Source organism: Asparagus officinalis, chromosome 9 (assembly GCF_001876935.1).
Source record: "Asparagus officinalis chromosome 9, Aspof.V1, whole genome shotgun sequence".
Lineage (NCBI taxonomy): Eukaryota > Viridiplantae > Streptophyta > Magnoliopsida > Asparagales > Asparagaceae > Asparagus > Asparagus officinalis.
The window spans coordinates 18365160-18389845 of record NC_033802.1 but is presented as its reverse complement, the minus strand read 5'-3'; the positions used below and the strand labels follow the sequence as shown (position 1 = coordinate 18389845).

General features: G+C 38.2%; 1 protein-coding gene across 1 annotated transcript; it reads right to left on the bottom strand.

Moving 5' to 3' along the window:
* Positions 276–23818, bottom strand: LOC109823254. Its single transcript, XM_020389538.1, is given in 15 exon segments — positions 276–729; positions 732–774; positions 1012–1082; positions 1085–1111; positions 1114–1234; positions 1237–1278; positions 1281–1301; positions 1304–1365; positions 20419–20496; positions 20615–20693; positions 21743–21964; positions 22897–22904; positions 23260–23433; positions 23539–23634; positions 23715–23818. Coding segments are annotated over 15 exon segments (1257 nt in total). The 5' UTR covers positions 23749–23818; the 3' UTR covers positions 276–550.

Here is a 24686-nt window from a genome sequence, read left to right as displayed (position 1 = left end):
ACTGGGTTAAGAAGTTTCCAGGCTTAATTATGAGCTAGGGTGTTTACTTCACCTTTAGATTCGTCATGATTCAAAACTCTTACGTGTACTAAGCATATGATGTCTGTATATTTTTACGCAGGTAACACATTATTAATGAAAGTCCAAGAAGCACAGAAAATTACCTTTCAAGAAAAAAAACAGCGCTAACAAAAGAGAGTTCAGATATACATACGTATAATACACACACACACAATATGGCAACAGGTTTTAATTCTCTAAAATATTCACAAAAATTTAAACAACATTGGCATACATTCCCGATCAACTGAACCCATGCATGCACGTACCTACTTCCATCAACATTCCTCTTATCCTCCACCCATGCTCTCCTTCCATTCCAAATCCAAATTTACACCCGAAAAAAAAAAATAAGGGGAAGAAGGAAAAAGAAAAAATCTCAAAATATTCCTAAATCCTCCATCATTTTTACAAAACAACAAACAAATTCAACGACACCAACAAATCATTCCAAAAAACCTCCACCAAAACCCTAAACTACAATTCCCAGTCAAACCTCCCCGTTGGCCTCCTGAACCACCTCTCCACCACCCTCTTCAGCCCTCGTCCCTCCTCTCGCACCCGTCCTGGCCCACCACTCCGGCTCCACGTCGTCAGTGAACCCCAGCCCGGCGTCCTGGTACCTGGACCCCACGTTCCTCCTCTCCGTCCAGTCGGCCACGTAGGCGACACCCTCCGCCGGAACTTCTTCCTGAAGCTCCCCCACGCCTGGTACTTGTAGTTGGTTCACCGGCCGCATTGCCCGGGCTTTCGCACGTGCCACCCGGCCCCACGCAAGTGGCTGGACCGAGTTTCTCAATGCGGCCACGCTGCTTCCGGCTTGACTATCGATGTGCCTCTGGCGTCCCGTCGGCGGTCAGCGGCAGGTGTAGCCTTGGGTCACGCGGCGGGCGGTGTGGCGCGTTGACGCTTAGGCCGAGTCAACGCACGTGATCTGCACCTGTCCTAGGTGGGGGAGTCCGGGCCGATGATGGACCGGATCATTGTTTTGTTGGGCCGGGCTGAGCCGGCCCATGAAGGGAGTAGAGGAACTCGTCGACGTCGAGAAGGCTATCCATGCGCAGTCGCCGCTAACGTGCGCTGCCGCGGCGCAGTGGGGAGACCCGGCTTCTTGCGTCTTCTGCCACGGCCAGTATATGGTGCTGACGTTCAAGCCCGTCGTCAGCAAGCTTGAGTCAGCACGTTAGAGAGATCGTCATCGCTGCCGTTATCGATAATAAAACGAATTTATCGATTCCAATCTCGCGAATGGGAAAGAAACCCATTCTCTAAGAAGCTTGGCGGCGTTATACACCATCGTGCACGCGCACGTTTAGCGGCTTCGTCGGCTCCCGCTACGTTCGCCGGTTCACGGCGGCGCGTACACGGCGACTGATGGGATCGCTGAGCTCTCGCTGGCGATCTTGACGGTCACCCTTACGTCTCCGTTCAAGATTGACGGTGGGTGTGGGACAGCGGAACACCTCCTGCGCCGAGACAGTGGCGTTTGTAACGGCAGCGACAGCGCGTTGGCAGAGGAAAACGCAGGTGACGTCACGTGCCGGCCCGATCCCTGCCCTGGTTCTTGTTAACCCCCTGGCGAAGACGATGCGACGTCATCGGCGGTGACATCGACTCGTAAGCGAGCCGGTTCCATCTCATCATCTCCGTCATCCGATCCGAGCCCGACCCGATGACGGTAGAGCCCGATACGATCAGCTTCGGAGTGTAGAAGGGCCGCAGCCTCTGAACGCTTCTGGGCATTTTGCAGAGAAACCATCTTCGGGCTGAGGAGGGATTCGACCGCTGTAGTTGGCTGCCGACGTGGCGCCGTTTGAGAAGAGGCAGACATATTGTTACGCCACCGGCGGCGGTTTTATTGGGGAGGAGAACGAAGACGAACCAATCGGGGAAGAGGACGGACTCGGTCGCCGGCGGTGAGAATAAGGGTTTCCGCTCGATGGGTGAGGCGCTGAGATAGGTGTTCTGGTTTGTTGAGGAGGGAGGAGTAGGCGGTGACGGGATCCGGGGGAGGAGGGGGGTTAACCTGTACAGGCTATCGAAGTTGGTTGAGAGAGAAGAGTAGGAAGGATTGGGAGGAAGGTTAGGATCCCTGCGGTTCATTTTACCGCTGGAGGCGAGTTTCTGGTATAGAGCAGGGGAAGACGAATCGATCGGGATGGAGTTTTAAAGACGAGGTATTTTCTCATAAACCCGAAGTTTTGTGATTATTTATGTTCAATCCATATTTCATTCGAAATCATTTCGAACACAAAGTACTTATATTGAGGTAAAAACGGGTATAGAAAGAAATCTTAATAATCTTGCGTTTAAGAGTGAGTTTGTAGTGGGTTGGGCTAGGGAAAAAAGTTTTTCTAAACTGTGGTTTAGAAGGAAAACTCCATGAAGTTTTGTGATGTTCAAGATTGGCGAATACGAACGGGACTGTTAGTTTCTGTTATTGAAATTTGCACCCACTTTTTCCTTGCGGGTCCCCACTTTCGTATGTGAGAGGGTGAGTGGAGTGGTGAAGAAAGTCTTGAAAAGAGGCGGAAAGGAAGGAGGGAGGGTCAAATGAACAGGCGCTACACGGTTCGTTGTAATCTTGTTTCTTTCTCGTTATATAATCCCGCGTTTTTTCTATTGGGCGTCGTTGAAAATCCATTTTCATGGGATTTTGAAATCTTTTAAGGGGTGTTGATTTTTGACTCTTCGCTTTCTTAATTGGTGATATGGATATGGAGCGGAAAACGAGGAATGTTTTCGAGGAGGAAAAGGAATATACAAAAAGAGTAATTCTATTTATTGCCAATCTAATTAATAATAATTGGTTATCATATGAATTTCGAGAAATGACCATACAAAAGACTATATTCCGCATAAAATACTATCCTTTATTCGCATATTATGTTATCATGTACATTTAAAGTATTAGAATATTAAAAATCAAAAAATAATTAAGACATCGTGTGTGTAATTCATTAAAGAATGAGTGTTTCTAAAGATCCCGAAAATGGGACAGATAGGGGGGGCATGTGAGGTGTCCCCCCTTAATTGTATAATGATCTGGCCCATGACCAGCTCATTATGCAATCAGAGGGGCGGACACCTCACTTGTCCCCCCTTTATATGTCACATTTTCAGCTCCGTAAGACATTTTCTTAAAAAAATTTATGTAGAATTATAATGAATTTTATAAATTGGGATTTGTTTTCTTGAGTTTTCATAATGTTTGAGAGATGATTGGTTGCCATCAATCCAAATATAAAATAGATCCCTACCCGGCCCAAACTTTTTTATTCTCTAATAGATCATTGGTTTTTCTATAGAGTGCCCATGGGCACTATATAGAGAGGAGAGAGATAGAGAGAAGTTGAATTGCCCATAGAATTTAGTGCAAATCAGGGGCCCATGGGCAATTCACTTCTCTCTATCTCTCTCCCTCTCTTATAGAGTGCCCTATGGGCACTCTATAGAAAAACCCTATATTCTTATCATCATCAACCAAACAATCACTTCAACAAATAGTTATGAGTTGATAAAAATACCAATATAAATTCCTTTAAGTTCAAGATATTTATAAGATGAGGAAAAAGAATTGTGAAATTTTAACCATCAATCAATTTAGTGTACGAAGATTCCTTCTTTTGCATAGGGGCCTGTTTGTTTCGTTTCTCCCAGAATTCAGAAACCCACTTTCCTTCACTTTTTCACTATCCTCACTTCTTTAACCACTTTCATTCACTTTCTCCACTTTTCCCCAATAATATTGTGACAACTATCCATCACACTCATTTCTTACTTTTAAAAATAAACTAAACACAAGAAATGAGTCACATCAATCAACTCATCTAACTCACCTCACCTAATTTTTCTTTATTTTCTATCATCTCTAAAAATTACTCACATCATTCAATTAATATGGTGACAAATCATCACATCTCATTAAAATTTTTCTTCATCCATTTCTCCAAAAAATAAGGAAATTGATTTTACTAAGTATGTGTCACATCATCCAATAATATAATGACAACTCATTTTCTCTTATTTATTTTCTTAGTTTTAAGAATGAACCAAACACAAGAAATAACAAAAAATAAAAAAAGTGGAGGAAAACATCAAAAATTACTCTGTCATCAAATAATATGGTGACAACTCATTTTCTCCCTCACTTTCTTTCCGAATTTTGACGAACAAACATCAAAATTAGAGAAAAACATCAAAATTTATTTCTTTCCCCCACTTTTCTGTAATTTTTGTGGAAACAAACATGCCCTAACTATTATTCTACAAACTAAGGAATTTGTGGTACCTACAATATAACCCTCAATTTGTTCTCCAATATTACTTCAAACCAATGTTTAAGATTCAATTTCGTTAACGATATTTATTCCTCCTTTACAGCTAGTAGCATTCAAGTGAAGCTCCAAGAAATTGACATATAGGTCCAAGTCCACATGGTCACTACAACATTGCAACTTGATATCCTTAATTAGCTTAGAATGTTTGTTAGCTTCTCTCATCATAGAGTGGTCAAAGGGAATTTCTTCTCATTTACGCAAAAAAAAAAATTATTTTAACTACTCCTAAGATACATCATTGATAATGGACATGTGGTTTCTTCTTCTATAGACAATAAGAAGTGTTGAATTATATATGTGCGCATTCATACAATAATTTAAGACTGGTTCCTTTATCTAATATACTAAAAGAATGGGTCTACACTGTTCCTAAGCACAGTGGGCACTCAATACTTGGTTATGAAAAAGAAATTAATTTTACTCATTAGTCCAAACTTATATAATTTAATTTTTTAGCCCCAAAGAACTATACTGTACCAACTCCAAAGCATTTGTAGGAATAGCAGCCGCCAACTAGCACAATATAATAATGTATATTGAAGGTTTTTCACTAAAGATCTCACGTTTCACCTAAATTTATTTTTAAGCCCGAAATCTCACATAAAGCGGCTTTATTCCTTCAGAAATTAAAGATTTACTTCATCATATTGTAAAGCATTATATGCTTCTAAGATCACTCTTAGTCCAAAAAATCTATTATTAATATAACTATTACTATTTATATTATTTATACTATCTAATAGTAGTTATATTATATGATATAATTTCAATAATTTTTTTTGCATTGCGACATAATTACTTCATAGATCAGTTAGTAAGAGAGGCTATATTTTGAGCCCCAAGGTCCATGGGTCCAACTCTTGCGTTGCCCATTTTACCTCCAATGTTAATGTTAGCTCTCTCTACAGTCAATTTTTATTTAGTTGAGAGTGATCCGATCCTCTCTTCATTCAGATATTTTATGAAGAAGGAAAACCAGAAAAAAATGGGAGAGCCATATTTACTTTAAACTCAATCCTCACCTCCACATTACTCCTTCCTCACCTCTGAAACTTTGTCAATCTTGTATTTTACACAGTGATCTCAACATACATCTTCAAACCTAACATATTAAAAAAAAGAAAAATTTCCAACCAGAAGAATAAGCCTATATTTCTCTAGGAACCTCTCTTCTCCCCTTAATATTTTCAATCAACTATAGATAGACATTTTTATATCTACAGGCACGTCCAAAATAAACATAATAAAAAAATTCCATCCACAAGCATAAATCTATAGTTATCTAGAATCTCTCTTCTCCTCCTAATATTTTCAGTTAAAAATCCTATTTTGAATTCTCAGCTCATCACCTCTCCACATCATCTCAAAAACCCCTTGAATTTAAAAAACCGAAACAAAATTCATTGATCAAAAAGTGGAGGAACAAGGAAAAATTAACAAACTTAGATCGATGTCGAGCAGTTGTGGAGGAGGAATTAGAGAGAGGGGATGAGTAATGTGCGATGACATCAGCTTTCATTATAGAGGATTGTCTGGGGACGTTGTAGGATTTTGTTGAAGTGGAAATTGTGATAATTTTGGAGGGCGTAACGTTTTGGTAAGTTAATTATTTGGGAATTATTTATTAGGGCCTGTTTGGTTCAAGCAAAATTTTGGCATTTGTAATCAATTACAAATTTTAGGATCAATAAGTTGGATTTTTTGCTGTTGCGTTCCATATTTGGTGTGTCAAGAAAATTTTTTAAAATATTGAATTTAAAAATGCCAAAAAATAATTATGTAGAATTTTCAAATACTCTCAATTGGAAGAGAAAAAAAAAAAAAAAAAAAAAAAAAAAAAAAAAACCGATTTCACAAATTCCATTAAATTGAGGTACTGCTTATCTCTCTTTTTATACCCTTAGTATTTTATTTATTTTTATGCAGAGGAAACATCACCAAGATACGTATAAATCCATGTCCTTTCTTTCTAAAGAATTTGTATCCTATAATTTCACAAGTAAAAAATTAGACATCCTAGATGAAAATTCCATCTAGGAAAATTAGATTTCCATCTAGGATGATTAATCCTAGACGGAATTCCGTCTAGATGCGCGCTCTAGGAAGTTTCCATTCTAGGATTGTAGTATTCTAGACTAAAATTCGTCTAGAAACATCCTAGACGGATTATTCTAGCCAGAATTTAAAAACCGTCTAGGATATCCTAACATAATTCCATATTAGGATGAGCAGTCTGGACTAAAATTCTGTCTAGCATGTTTAGGTACCCTAGCATGCGAATTCCGTCTAGGAAACTCATCGTAGACGAAAAAAATTCCGTTCTAGGATGAAGTATCCTTAGACGAAAATTCCAGCTAGGGGAACCCAATAAACATCGCTAGATGGAATTTTCGTTCTAGGATGCTCATCTAGACACAAATTCCCCGTCATAGGGTATTTTTATTTTTAATTTTATATAATTAAAAATCACATTCACTTCATATGTATTACATCCATATACCATTTAGGTTTTTTCTTTCATATTCAATCACATAAATTATTTAAGAAAACATAACATGAACACAAAAAATATATTCAAAAAAGATAAAAATAATTGTATAAAAAAATAGAAAATATATCATTAAAACAAACAATTACACATTGAGAGTTCTAATACTAATCAATGCCACATATCCAACCTAAGGCTGCAAATTTTTTAAAAAAAATCTCATCTTCATGACTCTCCTCTTTTGATGCCTACTCGAGACTCAAAATTTGAAGATGCCCAAATAGATTGTGATTTGTTATGAACCAACTTCAATCTCTTCTTGTAGCTCTTGATCCTTTCTAAGCAGCTCCTCATGTAGTCAATAGTAATCTCCATAGTATTAAAGTCCAATCCATGAGCAATGAACTTTGATGGTAACAATAGTTTTTCCAATTAACAGTAGCGTTTTGCCAAACAACAATGCATTAAATGAATGCACAAACCTTGAATCACTTATCAGAATAAACAAAATAAGCTTTAAATAATACTCAAACCACAGTTAAGTGAATAATCACTGCCTAAAGACTTGCTAAAAATTAGGATGAAATATAATGAATAAAGGACTAAGAGAACATCTCTCGAATCGGGGAAGAGGACGGACTCGGTCGCCGGCGGTGAGAATAAGGGTTTCCGCTCGATGGTGAGGCGCTGAGATAGGTGTTCTGGTTTGTTGAGGAGGGAGGAGTAGGCGGTGACGGGATCCGGGGGAGGAGGGGAGGTTAACCTGTACAGGCTATCGAAGTTGGTTGAGAGGAGGAAGAGTAGGAGGATTGGGAGGAAGGTTAGGATCCTCCTGCGGTTCATTTTACCGCTGGAGGCGAGTTTCTGGATAGAGCAGGGGAAGACGAATCGATCGGGATGGAGATTTTAAAGACGAGGTATTTTCTCATAAACCCGAAGTTTTGTGATTATTTATGTTCAATCCATATTTCATTCGAAATCATTTCGAACACAAAGTACTTATATTGAGGTAAAAACGGGTATAGAAAGAAATCTTAATAATCTTGCGTTTAAGAGTGAGTTTGTAGTGGGTGGGCTAGGGAAAAAGTTTTTCTAAACTGTGGGTTTAGGAAGGAAAACTCCATGAAGTTTTGTGATGTTCAAGATTGGCGAATACGAACGGGAGCTGTTAGTTCTGTTATTGAAATTTGCACCCACTTTTTCCTTTGCGGGTCCCCACTTCGTATGTGAGAGGGTGAGTGAGTGGGTGAAGAAAGTCTTGAAAAGAGCGGGAAAGGAAGGAGGGAGCGGTCAAATGAACAGGCGTACACGGTTCGTGTAATCTTGTTTCTTTCTCGTTATATAATCCCGCGTTTTTTCTATTGGGCGTTGAAAATCCATTTTCATGGGATTTTGAAATTCTTTTAAGGGGTGTTGATTTTTGACTCTTCCGCTTTCTTAATTGGTGAATGGATATGGAGGGAAAACGAGGGAATGTTTTCGAGGAGGAAAAGGAATATACAAAAAAGAGTAATTCTATTTATTGCAATCTAATTAATATTAATTGGTTATCATATGAATTTCGGAGAAATGACCATACAAAAGACTTATTCCGCATAAAATACTATCCTTTATTCGCATATTATGTTATCAATGTACATTTAAAGTATTAGAATATTAAAAATCAAAAACATAATTAAGACATGTGTGTGTAATTCATTAAAGAATGAGTGTTTCTAAAGATCCGAAAATGGGACAGATAGGGGGGGCATGTGAGGTGTCCCCCTTAATTGTATAATGATCTGGCCATGACCAGCTCATTATGCAATCAGAGGGGGACACCTCACTTGTCCCCCTTTATATGTCACATTTTCAGCTCCGTAAGACATTTTTCTTAAAAAATTTATGTAGAATATAATGCAATTTTATAAATTGGGATTTGTTTTCTTGAGTTTTCATAATGTTTGAGAGATGATTTGGTTGCCATCAATCCAAATATAAAATAGATCCCTACCCGGCCCAAACTTTTTTATTCTCTAATAGATCATTGGGTTTTTCTATAGAGTGCCCATGGGCACTATATAAGAGAGGAGAGAGATAGAGAGAAGTGAATTGCCCATAGAATTTAGTGCAAATCAGGAGGGCCCATGGGCAATTCACTTCTCTCTATCTCTCTCCTCTCTTATACAACGCGGAGTTGAAGAACAGAAGAGGCAAACAGCCTCAATCACCAATGAACGGCGACTCTTCCAAGCATCCAAAGAAAGAATGGGTCCGCGTCAAACGGAACCATTCGACGCTCGAGGAGCGCATTCGCAAGCGCCGCGCGATGTCAGCGCAGGCACGGGCTCAAGCTCAGGAAGCCCGTAGTTAATTGTATAATGATCTGGCCATGACCAGCTCATTATGCAATCAGAGGGGGACACCTCACTTGTCCCCCTTTATATGTCACATTTTCAGCTCCGTAAGACATTTTTCTTAAAAAATTTATGTAGAATATAATGCAATTTTATAAATTGGGATTTGTTTTCTTGAGTTTTCATAATGTTTGAGAGATGATTTGGTTGCCATCAATCCAAATATAAAATAGATCCCTACCCGGCCCAAACTTTTTTATTCTCTAATAGATCATTGGGTTTTTCTATAGAGTGCCCATGGGCACTATATAAGAGAGGAGAGAGATAGAGAGAAGTGAATTGCCCATAGAATTTAGTGCAAATCAGGAGGGCCCATGGGCAATTCACTTCTCTCTATCTCTCTCCTCTCTTATAGAGTGCCTATGGGCACTCTATAGAAAAACCCTATATTCTTATCATCATCCAACCAAACAATCACTTCAACAAATAGTTATGAGTTGATAAAAATACCAATATAAATTCCTTTAAGTTCAAGATATTTATAAGATGAGGAAAAAGAATTGTGAAATTTTAACCATCAATCAATTTAGTGTACGAAGATTCCTTCTTTTGCATAGGGGCCTGTTTGTTTCGTTTCTCCCAGAATTCAAAACCCACTTTCCTTCACTTTTTCACTATCCCTCACTTTCTTTAACCCACTTTCATTCACTTTCTCCACTTTTCCCCAATAATATTGTGACAACTCATCCCATCACATCTCATTTCTTACTTTTAAAAATAAACTAAACACAAGAAATGAGTCACATCAATCAACTCATCTAACTCACCTCACCTAATTTTTCTTTATTTTCTATCATCTCTAAAAATTACTCACATCATTCAATAATATGGTGACAAATCATCACATCTCATTAAAATTTTCTTCCATCCATTTCCTCCAAAAAATAAGGAAATTGATTTTACTAAGTATGTGTCACATCATCCAATAATATAATGACAACTCATTTTCTCTTATTTATTTTCTTAGTTTTAAGAATGAACCAAACACAAGAAATAACAAAAAATAAAAAAAGTGGAGGAAAACATCAAAAATTACTCATGTCATCCAATAATATGGTGACAACTCATTTTCTCCCTCACTTTCTTTCCGAATTTTGACGAACCAAACATATAATATGGTGACAACTCATTTTCTCCCTCACTTTCTTTCCGAATTTTGACGAACCAAACATCAAAAAGTAGAGAAAAACATCAAAAAATTTTGACGAACCAAACATCAAAAAGTAGAGAAAAACATCAAAATTTATTTTCTTTCCCCCACTTTCTGTAATTTTTGGTGAAACAAACATGCCCTAACTATTATGCTACAACTAAGGAATTTTGGTACCTACAAATATACCCCTCAATTTGTTCTCCAATATTACTTCAAACCCAAGTTTAAGATTCAATTTGTTAACGATATATTCCTCCTTTTAAAGCTAGTAGCATTCAAGTGAGCTCCAAGAAATTTTGACATATAGGCCAAGTCCACATGGTCACTACAACATTGCAACTTGATATCCTTTAATTAGCTTAGAATGTTTTGTTAGCTTCTTCTCATCAATAGAGTGTCAAAGGGAATTTCTTTCTCATTTACGCAAAAAAAAAAATTATTTAACTACTCCTAAGATACATCATTGATAATGACATGTGGTTTCTTCTTCTATAGACAATAAGAAGTGTGAATTATATATGTGCGCATTCATACAATAATTAAGACTGGTTCCTTTATCTATATACTAAAAGTAATGGGTCTACACTGTTCCTAAGCACAGTGGCACTCAATACTTTGGTATGAAAAAGAAATTAATTTTACTCATTAGTCCAAACTTTAATATAATTTAATTTTTTAGCCCCAAAAGAACTATACTGTACCAACTTCCAAAGCATTGTAGGAATAGCAGCCGCCAACTAGCACAATATAATAATGTATATTGAAGGTTTTTCACTAAAGATCTCACGTTTCACCTAATTTATTTTTAAGCCCGAAATTCTCACATAAAGGGCTTTATTCCTTCAGAAATTAAAGATTTACTTCATCATATTTAAACATATATGCTTCTAAGATCACTCTTAGTCCCAAAAAATCTATTATTAATATAACTATTACTATTTATATTATTTTATACTATCTAATATAGTTATATTATATGATATAATTTCAATAATTTTTTTTGCATTGCGACATAATTACTTCATAGATCAGTTAGTAAGAGAGGCTATATTTTGAGCCTCAAGGTCCATGGTCCAACTCTTGCGTTGCCCATTTTACCCTCCAATGTTAATGTTAGCTCTCTCTACAGTCAATTTTTATTTAGTTGAGGAGTGATCCGATCCTCTCTTCATTCAGATATTTTATGGAAAGAAGGAAACCAGAAAAAATGGAGAGCCATATTTACTTTAAACTCAATCCCTCACCTCCACATTACTCCTTCCTCACCTCTAACTTTTCAATCTTGTATTTTACACAGTGATCTCAACATACATCTTCAAACCAAACATAATTAAAAAAAGAAAAATTTCCAACCAGAAGAATAAGCCTATATTTCTCTAGGAACCTCTCTTCTCCCCTAATATTTTCAATCAACTATAGATAGACATTGTTTATATCTACAGTGCACGTCCAAAATAAACATAATTAAAAAAATTCCATCCACAAGCATAAATCTATAGTTATCTAGAAATCTCTCTTCTCCTCCTAATATTTTCAGTTAAAAATCCTATTTTGAATTCTCAGCTCATCACCTCTCCACATCATCTCAAAACCTCCTTGATTTAAAAACGGGGAAACAAATTCATTGATCAAAAAGTGGAGGAAACAAGGAAAAATTAACAAACTTAGATCGATGTCGAGCAGTTGTGGAGGAGATTAGAGGAGAGGGGATGAGTAATGTGGATTGACATCAGCTTCATATAGAGGATTGTGGGGACGTTGTAGGATTTTGTGAAGTGGATTGTTGATAATTTTGGAGGGGTTAACGTTTTGGTAAGTTAATTTTTGGGAATTATTTATTTAGGGGCTGTTTGGTTCAAGCAAAATTTTGGCATTTTGTATCAATTACAAATTTTAGGATCAATAAGTGAGTTTTTTTGTGTTTTGGGATTCCATATTTGGTGTTTGTTTCAAGAAAATTTTTAAAATATTGAATTTAAAAATGCAAAAATAATTATTTTTAGAATTTTTCAAATACTCTCAATTGGAGAGGATTTCACAAATTCCATAAATGGGTATGCTTATCTCTCTTTTTATACCCTTGTATTTTATTTTATTTTTATGAGAGGAAACATCACCAAGATACGTATATCCATGTCCTTTTCTTTTTAAGAATTTGTTATCCTATAATTTCACAAGTAAAAAATGAGACATCCTAGACTGAAAATTCCATCTAGGAAAATTAGATTTCCATCTAGGATGATTATCCTAGACGGAATTCCGTCTAGGATGCGCGTCTAGGAAGTTTCCATCTAGGATGTAGTATTCTAGACTAAAATTCCGTCTAGAATACATCCTAGACGGATTATTCTAGCCAGAATTTAAAACCGTCTAGGATAATCCTAGACATAATTTCCATATAGGATGAGCATCCTAGACGAAAATTCTGTCTAGCATGTTTTAGGTACCCTAGATGGAATTTCCGTCTAGGAAACTCATCGTAGACGAAAAAAATTCCGTCTAGGATGAGTATCCTAGACGAAAATTCCATCTAGGATACCCAAAACATCCTAGATGGAATTTTCGTCTAGGATGCTCATCCTAGACAGAAATTCCGTCTAGGGTATTTTTATTTTTTAATTTTTAATATATAAAAATCACATTCATTCATATGTATTACATCCATATACCATTTAGGTTTTTTCTTTCATATTCAATCACATAAATTATTTAAGAAAACATAACATGAACACAAAAATATTCATTCAAAGATAAAAATAATTGTATAAAAAAATAGAAAATATATTATTAAAACAAACAATTACAACATTGAAGTTCTAATACTAATTCAATGCACATATCCAACCTAAGTGCAAATTGTTTTAAAAAAAATCTCCATCTTCATACTCTCCTCTTTTGATGCTACTCGAGACTCAAAATTTTGAAGATGCCCAATAGATTGTGAGTTTTTTATGAACCAACTTCAATCTCTTCTTGTAGCTTCTTGATCCTTTCTAAGAGCTCCTTCATGTAGTCAATAGTATCTCCAAGTATTAAAGTCCAATCCATGAGCATGAACTTTGATGGTTAACAATAGTTTTTTCATTAACAGTAGGTTTTGCAAACAACAATGCATTAAATGATGCACAAACCTTGAATCACTTCAGAATAACAAAATAAGCTCTTAAATAATACTCAAACCACGTAAAGTGAATAATCACTGCTAAAGACTTGCTAAAATTAGGATGAATATATGAATAAAGGACCTAAGAGAAACATAATGAAATTAAATGTATTTCTTCTATCTATAGGTAGTAATCTAACACCAGTATCTGATATTGAAGTTAATCTGAGGATAGATTCTATAAGTAAAAATTTTTATTCAATAATTACAAATATTAGTCAAATACTCTCATCTACCATTTTACTATCTCATGGCTGTTGAACATGTTAAAGGGCTTCATGAAGGACAATGTCTGTCTTGTAATTGATGGACCATATACTAACTAATTAAACATAACTAAAGCTTCAGTAGACAAGAAGCATAATATTTTGTAACGAGTGATGATCGTGTTTTATTCGATGCATTTTACCACGGCCTTGCATCATAGAATTTTCTCCGACTGGTGTACATTATTAGCTGACAAAGTTAATCCTATAACAATCTAGCCCTACCCGAAATAGAATTCCTATTCTCATTTATACCATGTTTTTCAATGTTAAAACAATAAAAATCAGATATGTAATAAAGTACATAAAAGGGGGAAATCATGAACCATGAAATAGTTATTTGTATGTTACCAATAACAGAAGTTCGAAGGGTTTATACCGAAACATCAAAATTTTTGGATTAACTACATAAATATTTTCTTCTATTCAATTCACTTGAGTACAGAAAAAGAGAGACCATGAGACAATTATTTGTGTGTTAGCAAGAGCTACAATAACCAAAGTTTTAACCCAAATTTTTTTGGATTGGCAACCGTCGGCAGCAAACAAAGTGCATCTAGTCAAAACTCTTTTCAACCTCAAGATGGCAGAAGGACGGTCCTTCACGATGCACCTCAGCGAGTTCAACACGATTGTTGATCAACTTATCTCCGTGGACATCACGTTTGATGACGAAGTGCAGGCCCTTCTACTACTATCGCAGTTGCCGAATAGTTAGGCATGTTGTGTGACGGCAATCAGCAATTCGACGGGGAAAGAGAAGTTGAAGCTGAATGAGGTTGTTAGCATGATTCTATCCGAGGAGGTTAGAAGAAAATCGTCCGAATCAGAAGGTTCAGGTTCAGCCCTAAGTTTCGAGCAGAGAGGCAGAAGCTAGAAGAAAGGAAACCAGAACAGGAATCGGTCGAAATCAGCGAAGAAGAGGCCGAACTCGAAGGTTAGGTCTATCAGAGGGAAATGTTGGAACTGTGGCCAGGAGGGCCATATGTCTTCGGTCTGTAAAGCACCAAAGAAGGATGCGGGTGAGCATGAGGCTCATATCGTGCAGGATGCCTTGATCCTTGCTATGGATAGCGATTCTGATTCTTGGGTCATCGACTCAGGAGCTTCTTTCCACGCCACTGCTAATAGGAAACTACTTCAGAACTATGTAGCAAGGGACTTTGGTAAACTATACCTGGAGAACAATGAACCTTGCAATATTGTTGGAAAGGGCGACGTTCAGATACAGATAAATGGCTCTAAGTGGAATTTGAAGAACGTGAGACACGTGCCGAAGCTGAAGAGGAATCGTGGGACAGAAGGCTACGTTTTGACATTCACCGGGGATTCGTGGAGAATCTCTAACGGTACGATGGTTGTTGCCCGAGGCAATAAAACAGGAACTCTCTACCTCACTTCACATGCGAGTGACACCCTCGCAATTGCAGCTGGCAAGGAGAGTATAGATCTGTGGCACAACAGGCTGGGACACATGAGTAAGAAGGGGATGAAAATTCTACATTCACAACGAAAGCTAACAGGGATCGACGCCATGGAAGTCGGAGTTTGTGAAGACTACATCTTTGGGAAGCAGAAGAGGGTTAGTTTCCAGAAGGATGGAAGGCCACCTAAGGCTTAGAAGCTAGAGTTAATTCATACAGATGTATGGGGCCCAGCCAGTGTGTCTTCTTTTGGTGGTTCGAGATACTACGTCACCTTTATCGACGATCACTCGAGGAAGGTGTGAGTTTACTTCATGAAGCACAAGTCAGAGGTGTTCGAAATCTTCAAGAAGTGAAAGGCCATGGTCGAGAACGAGACAGATCTAAAGGTAAAGTTCTTGAGATCAGATAATGGTGGAGAATACGAGCTGGAGGAGTTCAAGAGGTTCTGTGCTACGAATGGGATTCGCTTAGAGAGGACTACTCCAGGGACGCCGCAGCAGAACGGCATTGCAGAGAGGATGAACAGGACCTTGACAGAGCGTGCGTGGAGCATGCGACTACATTCAGGTCTGCCTAAGATATTTTGGGCGGATGCGGTGCATACGGTAGCCTACCTGATTAATCACGGGCCATCAGTTCCATTAGATTTTAGGATTCTAGAGGAGGTTTGGAGTGGAAAGAAGATAAATCTCTCACACTTGCGGGTATTTGGTTGCGTGGCTTATGTTCATATCAGTGACCATGTCAGGGACAAGCTAGAAGCTAAGTCACAGAAGTGCACATTCATTAGATACGGCATTGATGAGTTCGGGTATCGCCTTTGGGATGAAAAGAATAGGAAGATCATCAGGAGCTGGGATGTGATATTCAATGAGAAGGTGATGTACAAGGATAGGGACAATGCCAATGATAGCCAAAGCAGTGGGAGCAGCACTACGGATACAGGTGGATCCGAGTACATGGATTTGGAGGAACTTCCAGATGGGGGCGACAATGTCAGTTCTGACCGTAGAACGGAGGAGACTACAGGTGCAGAAGCTACTACCCAGGGCGTGGAGCCTAGGAGGTCATCTAGGGTACCCAAACCAAATCCCAAATACCTCTCGTCACTTGATTATCTACTCTTAACAGATAGCGGAGAGCCGGAGTGTTATGAAGAGACAGTGCAAGTGAGTGAATCTTAGCAGTGGGAGCATGCGATGCAGGAGGAGATTGATTCTCTACTCACTAATGAGACATAGGAGTTAGCCCAGCTACCTGCACAAAAGAAAGCCTTGACAATAAATGGGTCTACCGGGTCAAGCAGGAGAGTGATGGAAGCAAGAGATTCAAGGCCAGATTAGTCGTGAAGGGGTTTCAACAGCGGGAAGGAGTAGACTACATGGAGATATTTTCCCCTGTTGTGAAACTCACAACCATCAGAGTGATGTTGAGTTTGGTAGCTGCAGAAGACCTCTTCCTTGAGCAGTTAGATGTGAAAACTGCCTTTCTTCATGGTGATTTGGATGAAGAAATCTACATGAAGCAGCCTGTTGGCTTCATTGAAGAAGGAAAGGAAGAGATGGTGTGCAAGCTCAAGAAGAGCTTATATGGTTTGAAACAGGCTCCGAGACAGTAGTATAAGAAGTTTGATAACTTCATGGAGAACAATGGCTACAGAAGATGCAACTCGGATCATTGTTGTTATTTCAAAAGGTTCGAGTCCAGCTTCATTATTTTGTTATTATATGTTGATGATATGTTGGTAGCAGGACCGTGTTTAGAAGAGATAAACAATTTGAAGAGGCAACTAGCAAAGGAATTTGCAATGAAGGATCTGGGTGCAGCGAAGCAGATTCTAGGGATGTGAATCAGTAGGGATAAAACTAAAGGGACATTGAGATTGAGCCAAGCTGAATACATTGAGAAGGTACTTCAGAGGTTTAATATGCAGAATGCTAAAGTTGTTAGCACACCCCTTGGAAGTCAGTTCAAGCTATCTGAGGAGCAATCGCCTAAGACAGATGCAGATAGAGAGCATATGAGCAGTGTGCCATATTCTTCGGCCATTGGGAGTCTCATGTACGCGATGGTTTGCACGAGGTTGGACATCGCCCATGCAGTGGGAGTTATGAGCAGATTTGCAAGCAATCCAGGGAAGCAGCATTGGGAGGCCGTGAAGTGGATAATGCGGTACTTGAGGGGAACAACGAACAATCCACTATGTTTCAGGAGGAAGGAGTTGGTGCTGCAGGGATACGTGGATGCGGACTTAGCCGGTGATCATGATACGAGACGAAGCACCACGGGTATGTTTATACCTTAGCGTCGACAGCAGTGAGCTGGGTCTCACATCTGCAGAAGATCATGACTTTGTCTACAACCGAGGCTGAGTATGTCGTGGTGACTGAAGCAAGCAAGGAGATGATCTGGTTGAACGGGTGCTTGGAAGAGTTGGATCTGAAGCAAGGGAGAGGAGTTCTTTATTGTGATAGCCAGAGCGCTATACATCTTGCCAAGAATCCAGTATATCATGCTAGAACGAAGCACATCGACGTCAAATACCATTTTATACGCTCGCTGATCGAGGACGAAAAGGTGCATTTAATGAAGATTTTGGGGAGTTAAAATCCGGCGGACATGTTGACGAAGGCAGTCACCATTGAGAAACTGGAGTTGTGCGTAACTTCAGTTGGCCTTCATGAGTAGAAGACGAAGGCGGAGCCACACTACGAGGATCGGTGTGATCGTCGGAATATTGTTGATTGAAGGAAGAATTTTTTCGGGGAAAGATACATGCAAAGAAGGGGAGAGTTCAGGGGAACTCATTGCAGGCACTTTGGTCTCCAAGTGGGAGATTGTTAGTCTAAGGTGTAGACCCAAAGTTCGAGACAAGAGCTGGAATAAAAAAGACAGAAAAACACGCAGACAGATCTGCGGTCGACCGGGTCGGTCGACCGCGAACGTGCACAGGGGGCTGGGAGAGCCTGGATCAGGTCGCGGTCGACCGACCCGGTCGACCGACCCGGTCAACCGCCAAAACCCTGTAAGAAAACTGCTCTCGGGTTTTCACATCGGTCGACCGCGCCGGTCGACCGTCAAACTCTCTGGAATCTGATCGGTCGACCGGACTGGTCGACCGCGAGTATTTTTGATAGTGTCCTGTTCCTTTTAGGATTCTGTTTCAACCAGGATTCTATATATACCCCAAACGATTTTAGGGTTTGTACTACATCAAAAAGAGAGCTTTTTGACTGCAAAGAGAGAGAGAGAATCTCAGAGAGATTAATCCCTTATTTGAGAGCTTGTATTTTCTTCTTCAATTAATAAAGAGATTGTGTGGTGTGGCTCCCGAGGACGTAGGCACGTTGCCGAACCTCGTTAAATCTGTGTGTTCTTCTCCTTTACTGTTTTTGCAAGGTTAGATCTTTATTTGTGGTTTTATTCCTACTTTCCTACTTTCAACACAAGGTCCGGAAGGGCAAATGTTCGATTAATTGTTTCGAATCCCCAACAGGGTCAACTAGACAAATAATCAAACACCTTATCAGCATCAAAGAAACAAACAATACCATGTTGGTCGTGAGAGCGTTGAGGAAAGATGGTATGTTGAGGATCGTGGCACGAGCGTTGGCTTTGCCTTCAACCAGAACCTGGATCCATCAAATAAGTAAATAAATAAAATAAATTGAAGAGAGAAATGGAATTGGAAAGAGAAGAGAGAGTCTGACTTGGTTTTGGAGATCATCGTCTTGGTCGGCGATCAGAGTGACCGAGAAGCTCCAGTGGTGAGAGAGAAGGTCGAGCATTTGGCGAGATCGCCTCAATAAAGACGATGCCTATGGGCTCTGCATTTCTCTCTCTTCCCTCTCTCTCGATTGACTTTGAAACTTGTCTCTTCACTACAACAAAATACAACATTGCCGATGAAACAAAAATGTCGGCAAATGTTTAAAAAACGTCGGGAAAAATATTTCCCGACGCAAAATACAGCGTCGCTAACACGTCGCCAAAAGTACGTCAAGGAAAGTATTTGGCGACGAAAATACACTGCGTCGCCAAAAGTACACTTTTAGCGACGCGACATACGTCGGGAAAAGTACATCTTTTAGCGACGCATATTATTTTGCGTCGGCAAAAGCATGCTGATTTTTTCCATATGCGAAACGGCGTCGGGAAATCTTGCACTTTTGGCGACATACTTAACGTCGGCAAAGGGTAATGCGTCGGCAAAAGTATACTTTTAGCGACACGGAAAGGAGTGTCGCTAAAAAGCTTATCTTTGGCGACACATGATTTACGTCGGCAAAAGTGTAGCTTTTAGCGACGCTCTATTCTGCGTCGCTAAAAGCTACACTTTTGCCAACGTAAACCATGCGTCGCCAAAGATTAGCTTTTTAGTGATGCTCCATTCCGCGTCGCTAAAAGTGTATTTTTGCCGACGCAAGATTGCGTCGCTAAAAGATATTACTTTTTTGCCGACGCAAGATTGCGTCGCTAAAAGATATTACTTTTGGTGACATAATATGTCGTCGGCAAAAGTGTTACATTTAGCGACTAAATATAGATATTACTTTTGGTGACATAATATGTCGTCGGCAAAAGTGTTACATTTAGCGACTAAATATAGCGTCGGTAAAAGTGTTACTTTTACTGACGCTTATCGACACTAATTTGCTTCGCCAAAAATAATATATTCTCTGTGAAATACAAGCCTACACTGAATCTGAACATCCAAAAAAAAATTTGATCCCATTCACATCAACATAAAAGTCTATTTTTCCATTTCCCCTTGAGCGCTAAAAGCGTTAATTTACAAACTTCCTCTTACATACCCAAGTACATAAAGTCTCTCAAAAACAGATTACATCAAGAAAACTAGAAACAACAATATCAAATTTGTATTATTAATTACAAAGAACAAATGGATTTGAGGAAGAACATGGCCCAGTTTAGATAGTGCATCTACAACAGTGTTTGTCTCTCGCATACAGTGTAGGACAGGAACTTCTTGGTAGGAATGTACAACAAAACCAATAACAACAACATAATCTCCCGGAAAGCATTTCCCCGTCTAGGCCATAGGAAACAAATCCAAAACAACAATATCCAGAGAAATGTACTGAATAGAGCAAATTCTACATACCCGAGTGTAACTGATTCTCCTCACCAAGCTGAGCAAAACATGCTACTCTGGCAAACATTAGCTGAATTCCATGATTCACTGCACAGATAAAAAGAACATTCAAATAGTGATTCAATTTTTGGATTATAGATTTATGGAGGATATTTGGCTGTGAACTAGAAAGATAAAAAGAACATTAAGTATGTATTTGAAACACTTCTGATGCCAAATGTCTTCAAACTTGTATGAGTTACACTTCTGATGCCAAAGGTGGAAAAAACATTCAAAATAGTCCCCTAAAGATCAAAAACCTATAAGACAATGTCAATGGAGTTAATGTGATCAAAGCACTGGAATGTATATCATAGTATGGTTAGGGGAGTGGAAAGGACTATGAAAAGCTCTAGTCGTCAGACTTTAGATGCTTTAGTTTAAATGATGCCCAAGCTATTAGCTATATGTAGATTTCGAATTTGAATTCAAATAGGAAGAGCTTCTCCCACTCTTCACTTTGCGCATTTATCCTTAGGATATGTCTTCTTACCAATGCAAACTTGACAGAAGAATAGTCGGATCAGGATATGAGACAGTTTAGAGACGCAGAAGACATTCCTTCAAACAAACAATCAACATATAATCGACATAAATATCCAAGAGTTTATACATCACTATTTAACTGAAGCTATCCCACCACGCAAATATAAACATGCAATATCTCACACTATATTGAATAAACAAAGTTCAGATAGTCTCCAGAGTGTAGTATTTATGAAGTATTCACATATTCCCGCAATGTCCTTTTTGAATAAACAAAGTTCAGATAGTCTCCAGATTTTGCGTGATCTTTTCTTTTCTTTTTTTGTATTTTCTTCTTGATCTTGCATTGGTTTGATAGTAATTTATCAAATGGAAAGGGTAATCTTAAGGAAAAGGTTGTAGGTAATCACAGTTAGATCAACTTTGTCCGGACATGAAGCTAATGAGGGGAATTGCACATATGAAGAAAGCTTTAGCCTGCATTTTATCACTTTTAATTGTTTTCAAATACTTCGTGTTATACAAAATAAGTAAACTAATTAGTGAACATATATTGTAATTTCATTAAATGAGTGTACTGAGGAAAAGCTTGAACAACTAAACAAGGAAAATTATTCTACTTCATATCTAAAGTAGAATAATTTATTTTGGTAACATGCTCAATATTTGCAGAAAATATTTTAGAAACCGTGCTTTGCACGGGTCTAAATACTAGTAAGTCTAATAATGAAAAATTAAATGTAAGTCTGACCTCATCTCGATTCTAAAATTAACATGACAATTTAATAAAGTGATTTGAGATCTATACCTTCCATTCTTCAGTTTCCCACACATCGATCATCGATACCCAATCATTAGGCTCCACACGCTTCGGTGGATGGTTCTTGGGATCAGGTACTCCCTTCTCTATTAAACCAAGATAATAGGCGTGCAACTCATGCTTCCAATTTCTATATATACTTCGACACTTTTTCTTTATGGAATCTTGGATGACTAGGTCGTTCTCATAGTCCCCGACATCAAATCTTTGCTACAAGTACAGTTAAGCATGAATATACATATAAGCATGAGGTCAAATGGCTTTAAGCAAATCAACTGCATTGTCGTGCAAAATAAGCAAGACGGTGGTTCCTGAAATCAATTGCATTGTCATGCAAAACATGTACATGCACTGTTTGTTTATAAAAACTGAATTTTATAAACAACTAAAAACATACGCTAATAAACAAGTTCCATATAAAGTATCTGTCGCGCGCCTATGTGGAAGCGTTGCACGCACACACAATGAACTTGAGATCACGGAAGAAGAAAGCCACACACTTGCACAAACCAAGCCAATTACAACAAATCAAACCAAACACAGAGATATACGTGGTTCGGCAATTGCCTACGTCCACGGGGAGAGGATAGGGAGATTTCACTATATGGAGGAGAAATACAACGGGTTACAACTCACAAAATCACTCAAATATAACCCTAACCAAAGCTTTTAACTCCCTCATAATATCTCCCTCTCAAAGTGCTCAAAACAATGCTAATTTTCTCCTTTTCTCTCCTTAAGAAACCCTAAAAATGTGGTCCTATTTATAATAAAACACAATCCCAAACAAAGGAGGATTCCCAAACAAAGGAGGATTCTAAAAACGAGTCTGCCATACCCTGCACCATGGGTGTGGTAGAGGGTATGGTGCAGGACAGATTCTGCCACACCCTGCATCGTGGGTGTGACAGAGGGTGTGGTGCAGGACAGATTCTACCACACCCATGGCAGATACCACACCAGGGTGCGGTGGAGTCTGTTTTGGGTTATTCTTTACGTTTTTCACAATTCCTTCGCCGTTTTCACAGTATCATCTCTAAGAAATTACATAGAGCTGTTAATATATTTACAAAGGTTATAGACAGATCTATACTGATTTATGTAAATGATATAAAACAAGCATCAGAACTTTGTAGATATACAGGAAATACTGCAATGGATTGCTGCAAAAAACAGCACAACTAAAAGAATAATAAATCACAACTAGAGGCGGAAACAAGATAACCAAGACCTTTCTGTTTGAAAGAATAGTTCTCCATAAATAATTATGCTCACTTATAATCAAGATTCATCTACAGACTTATGAATATAAAACATTTGTGGATCAACTGAAAAAACATAAGTTCACTTATTTTTTAACAATGTTATAATAAATAGAGATAACAAGCATTTATTCAGCCATAAACTTTGATCCTGTAAAGTACATCTTTTCACTCATAGCAGTTTCTTTTCATGAAGTAGCAAAGTTTACAATTCTCTAAGAAGCAACATTCAGAATTACTCACAGCAATTCCTTTGAGGTTGAAGATTTTTTTCTCTCCTGTTGAATTGAACCATGAGATTGGCAAGCTGAGGAATGTAGTGACCTGCATAGCTTTCTCCAGCTATGTAGAGATCCCTATTCTTATATTGTGGGAATTTCTCAAACCAGCGTTGAAGAAACACAAGATTGTCCATAGCTTAAGGATCAAACCAAAAAAAAATTTCAGAATTCCTCCAAATTATTATATATCTGGCAAAATGCAATGATACAATACTAAATTCTACTGAAATAGAGAATATACCAGTCATGTTATCATCAACTCCACCATAATAGGAGTTATCAGAGGAATAAGAGAACCCAACTCCTGCTGGTGACTCCAAAAACAACATATTCGCTTCTGCAGAATCACGATTAATTTTTTATATTTTCCAACAATTTTAGATCAAAGTAGAATGTAAGAGATATCTACTTTGTTACCTCTGTTCCAACTGTACTCATTTCTGACTAGCATCTGCCCACTGGGTCTAAAAGGCCCATTCTCTGAGAATGCACCAACCCCAACTGAAGAACAACCAGGTCCTATTCAATAATCAAACAGAGCAATAAAACCCATGTCAAATCTTTATCAAAATTCTAGTATTTTTGAGTTCCTGAAAGAACCCGCCTGCATTTACTTTTGCAAATTTAATAAAAGCATCAACTCCGGCCCGATACCCCAGACTTAATCTATCCCTAATCAGTGTCATCCAACTCTTATCCATACCTGATTACAATTGATGTGAATATAAAATCATATTAATTTATTATCATAAAATAAAAAGTAGCATCTCAAATGAATATGCAATAACAAATAAAAAATCGGTAACCTTTCATTCAGTCTTATTCTCTCAAAAATTAACTTCAAGTGGTAACTCAAGGCAACAGAGGGATTGACTCGTCGACGGCTAGCTAATTTTATGCATCGCCTGTAACTCATCTAAGTTAATTAAGGTGATAATTAATTTCATACTCGTAGCTGGCATGGCTAATTAACTCATCTAATAGGATTTTGTTCTATCCTATTAGAGTTAGGATAATGCAGTTGGTATATGGTTTAGATAATTAGTTAGTTTTATTTTGCATTTCTTTAGATCTGATGTTGTTAGGAACTTATTCATTTTTATCAGATTATGGTTTGTTGGTTTCTTTATAAATAACTTGTATCCTCTCTTTTGGAGGCAGACAATAATTAATAAAATTTGATTATGAGAAATCTCTTTTGAGTGCATGTCAAGCGCTAGGCATGTGAGTTGCTTTTGGGTGTGGAGCCTTTGGGTGTGAAGCCCTCCTCTGTCTGTAATTTTATTATTCTTATTCTTTTGTTTATCCAAAATCATCCACTGTTCATTCCTACTCAGTTTCCTGCAGCTATCAAACAGCCCCCAATTACCATGGCTAAATAACTTCAAA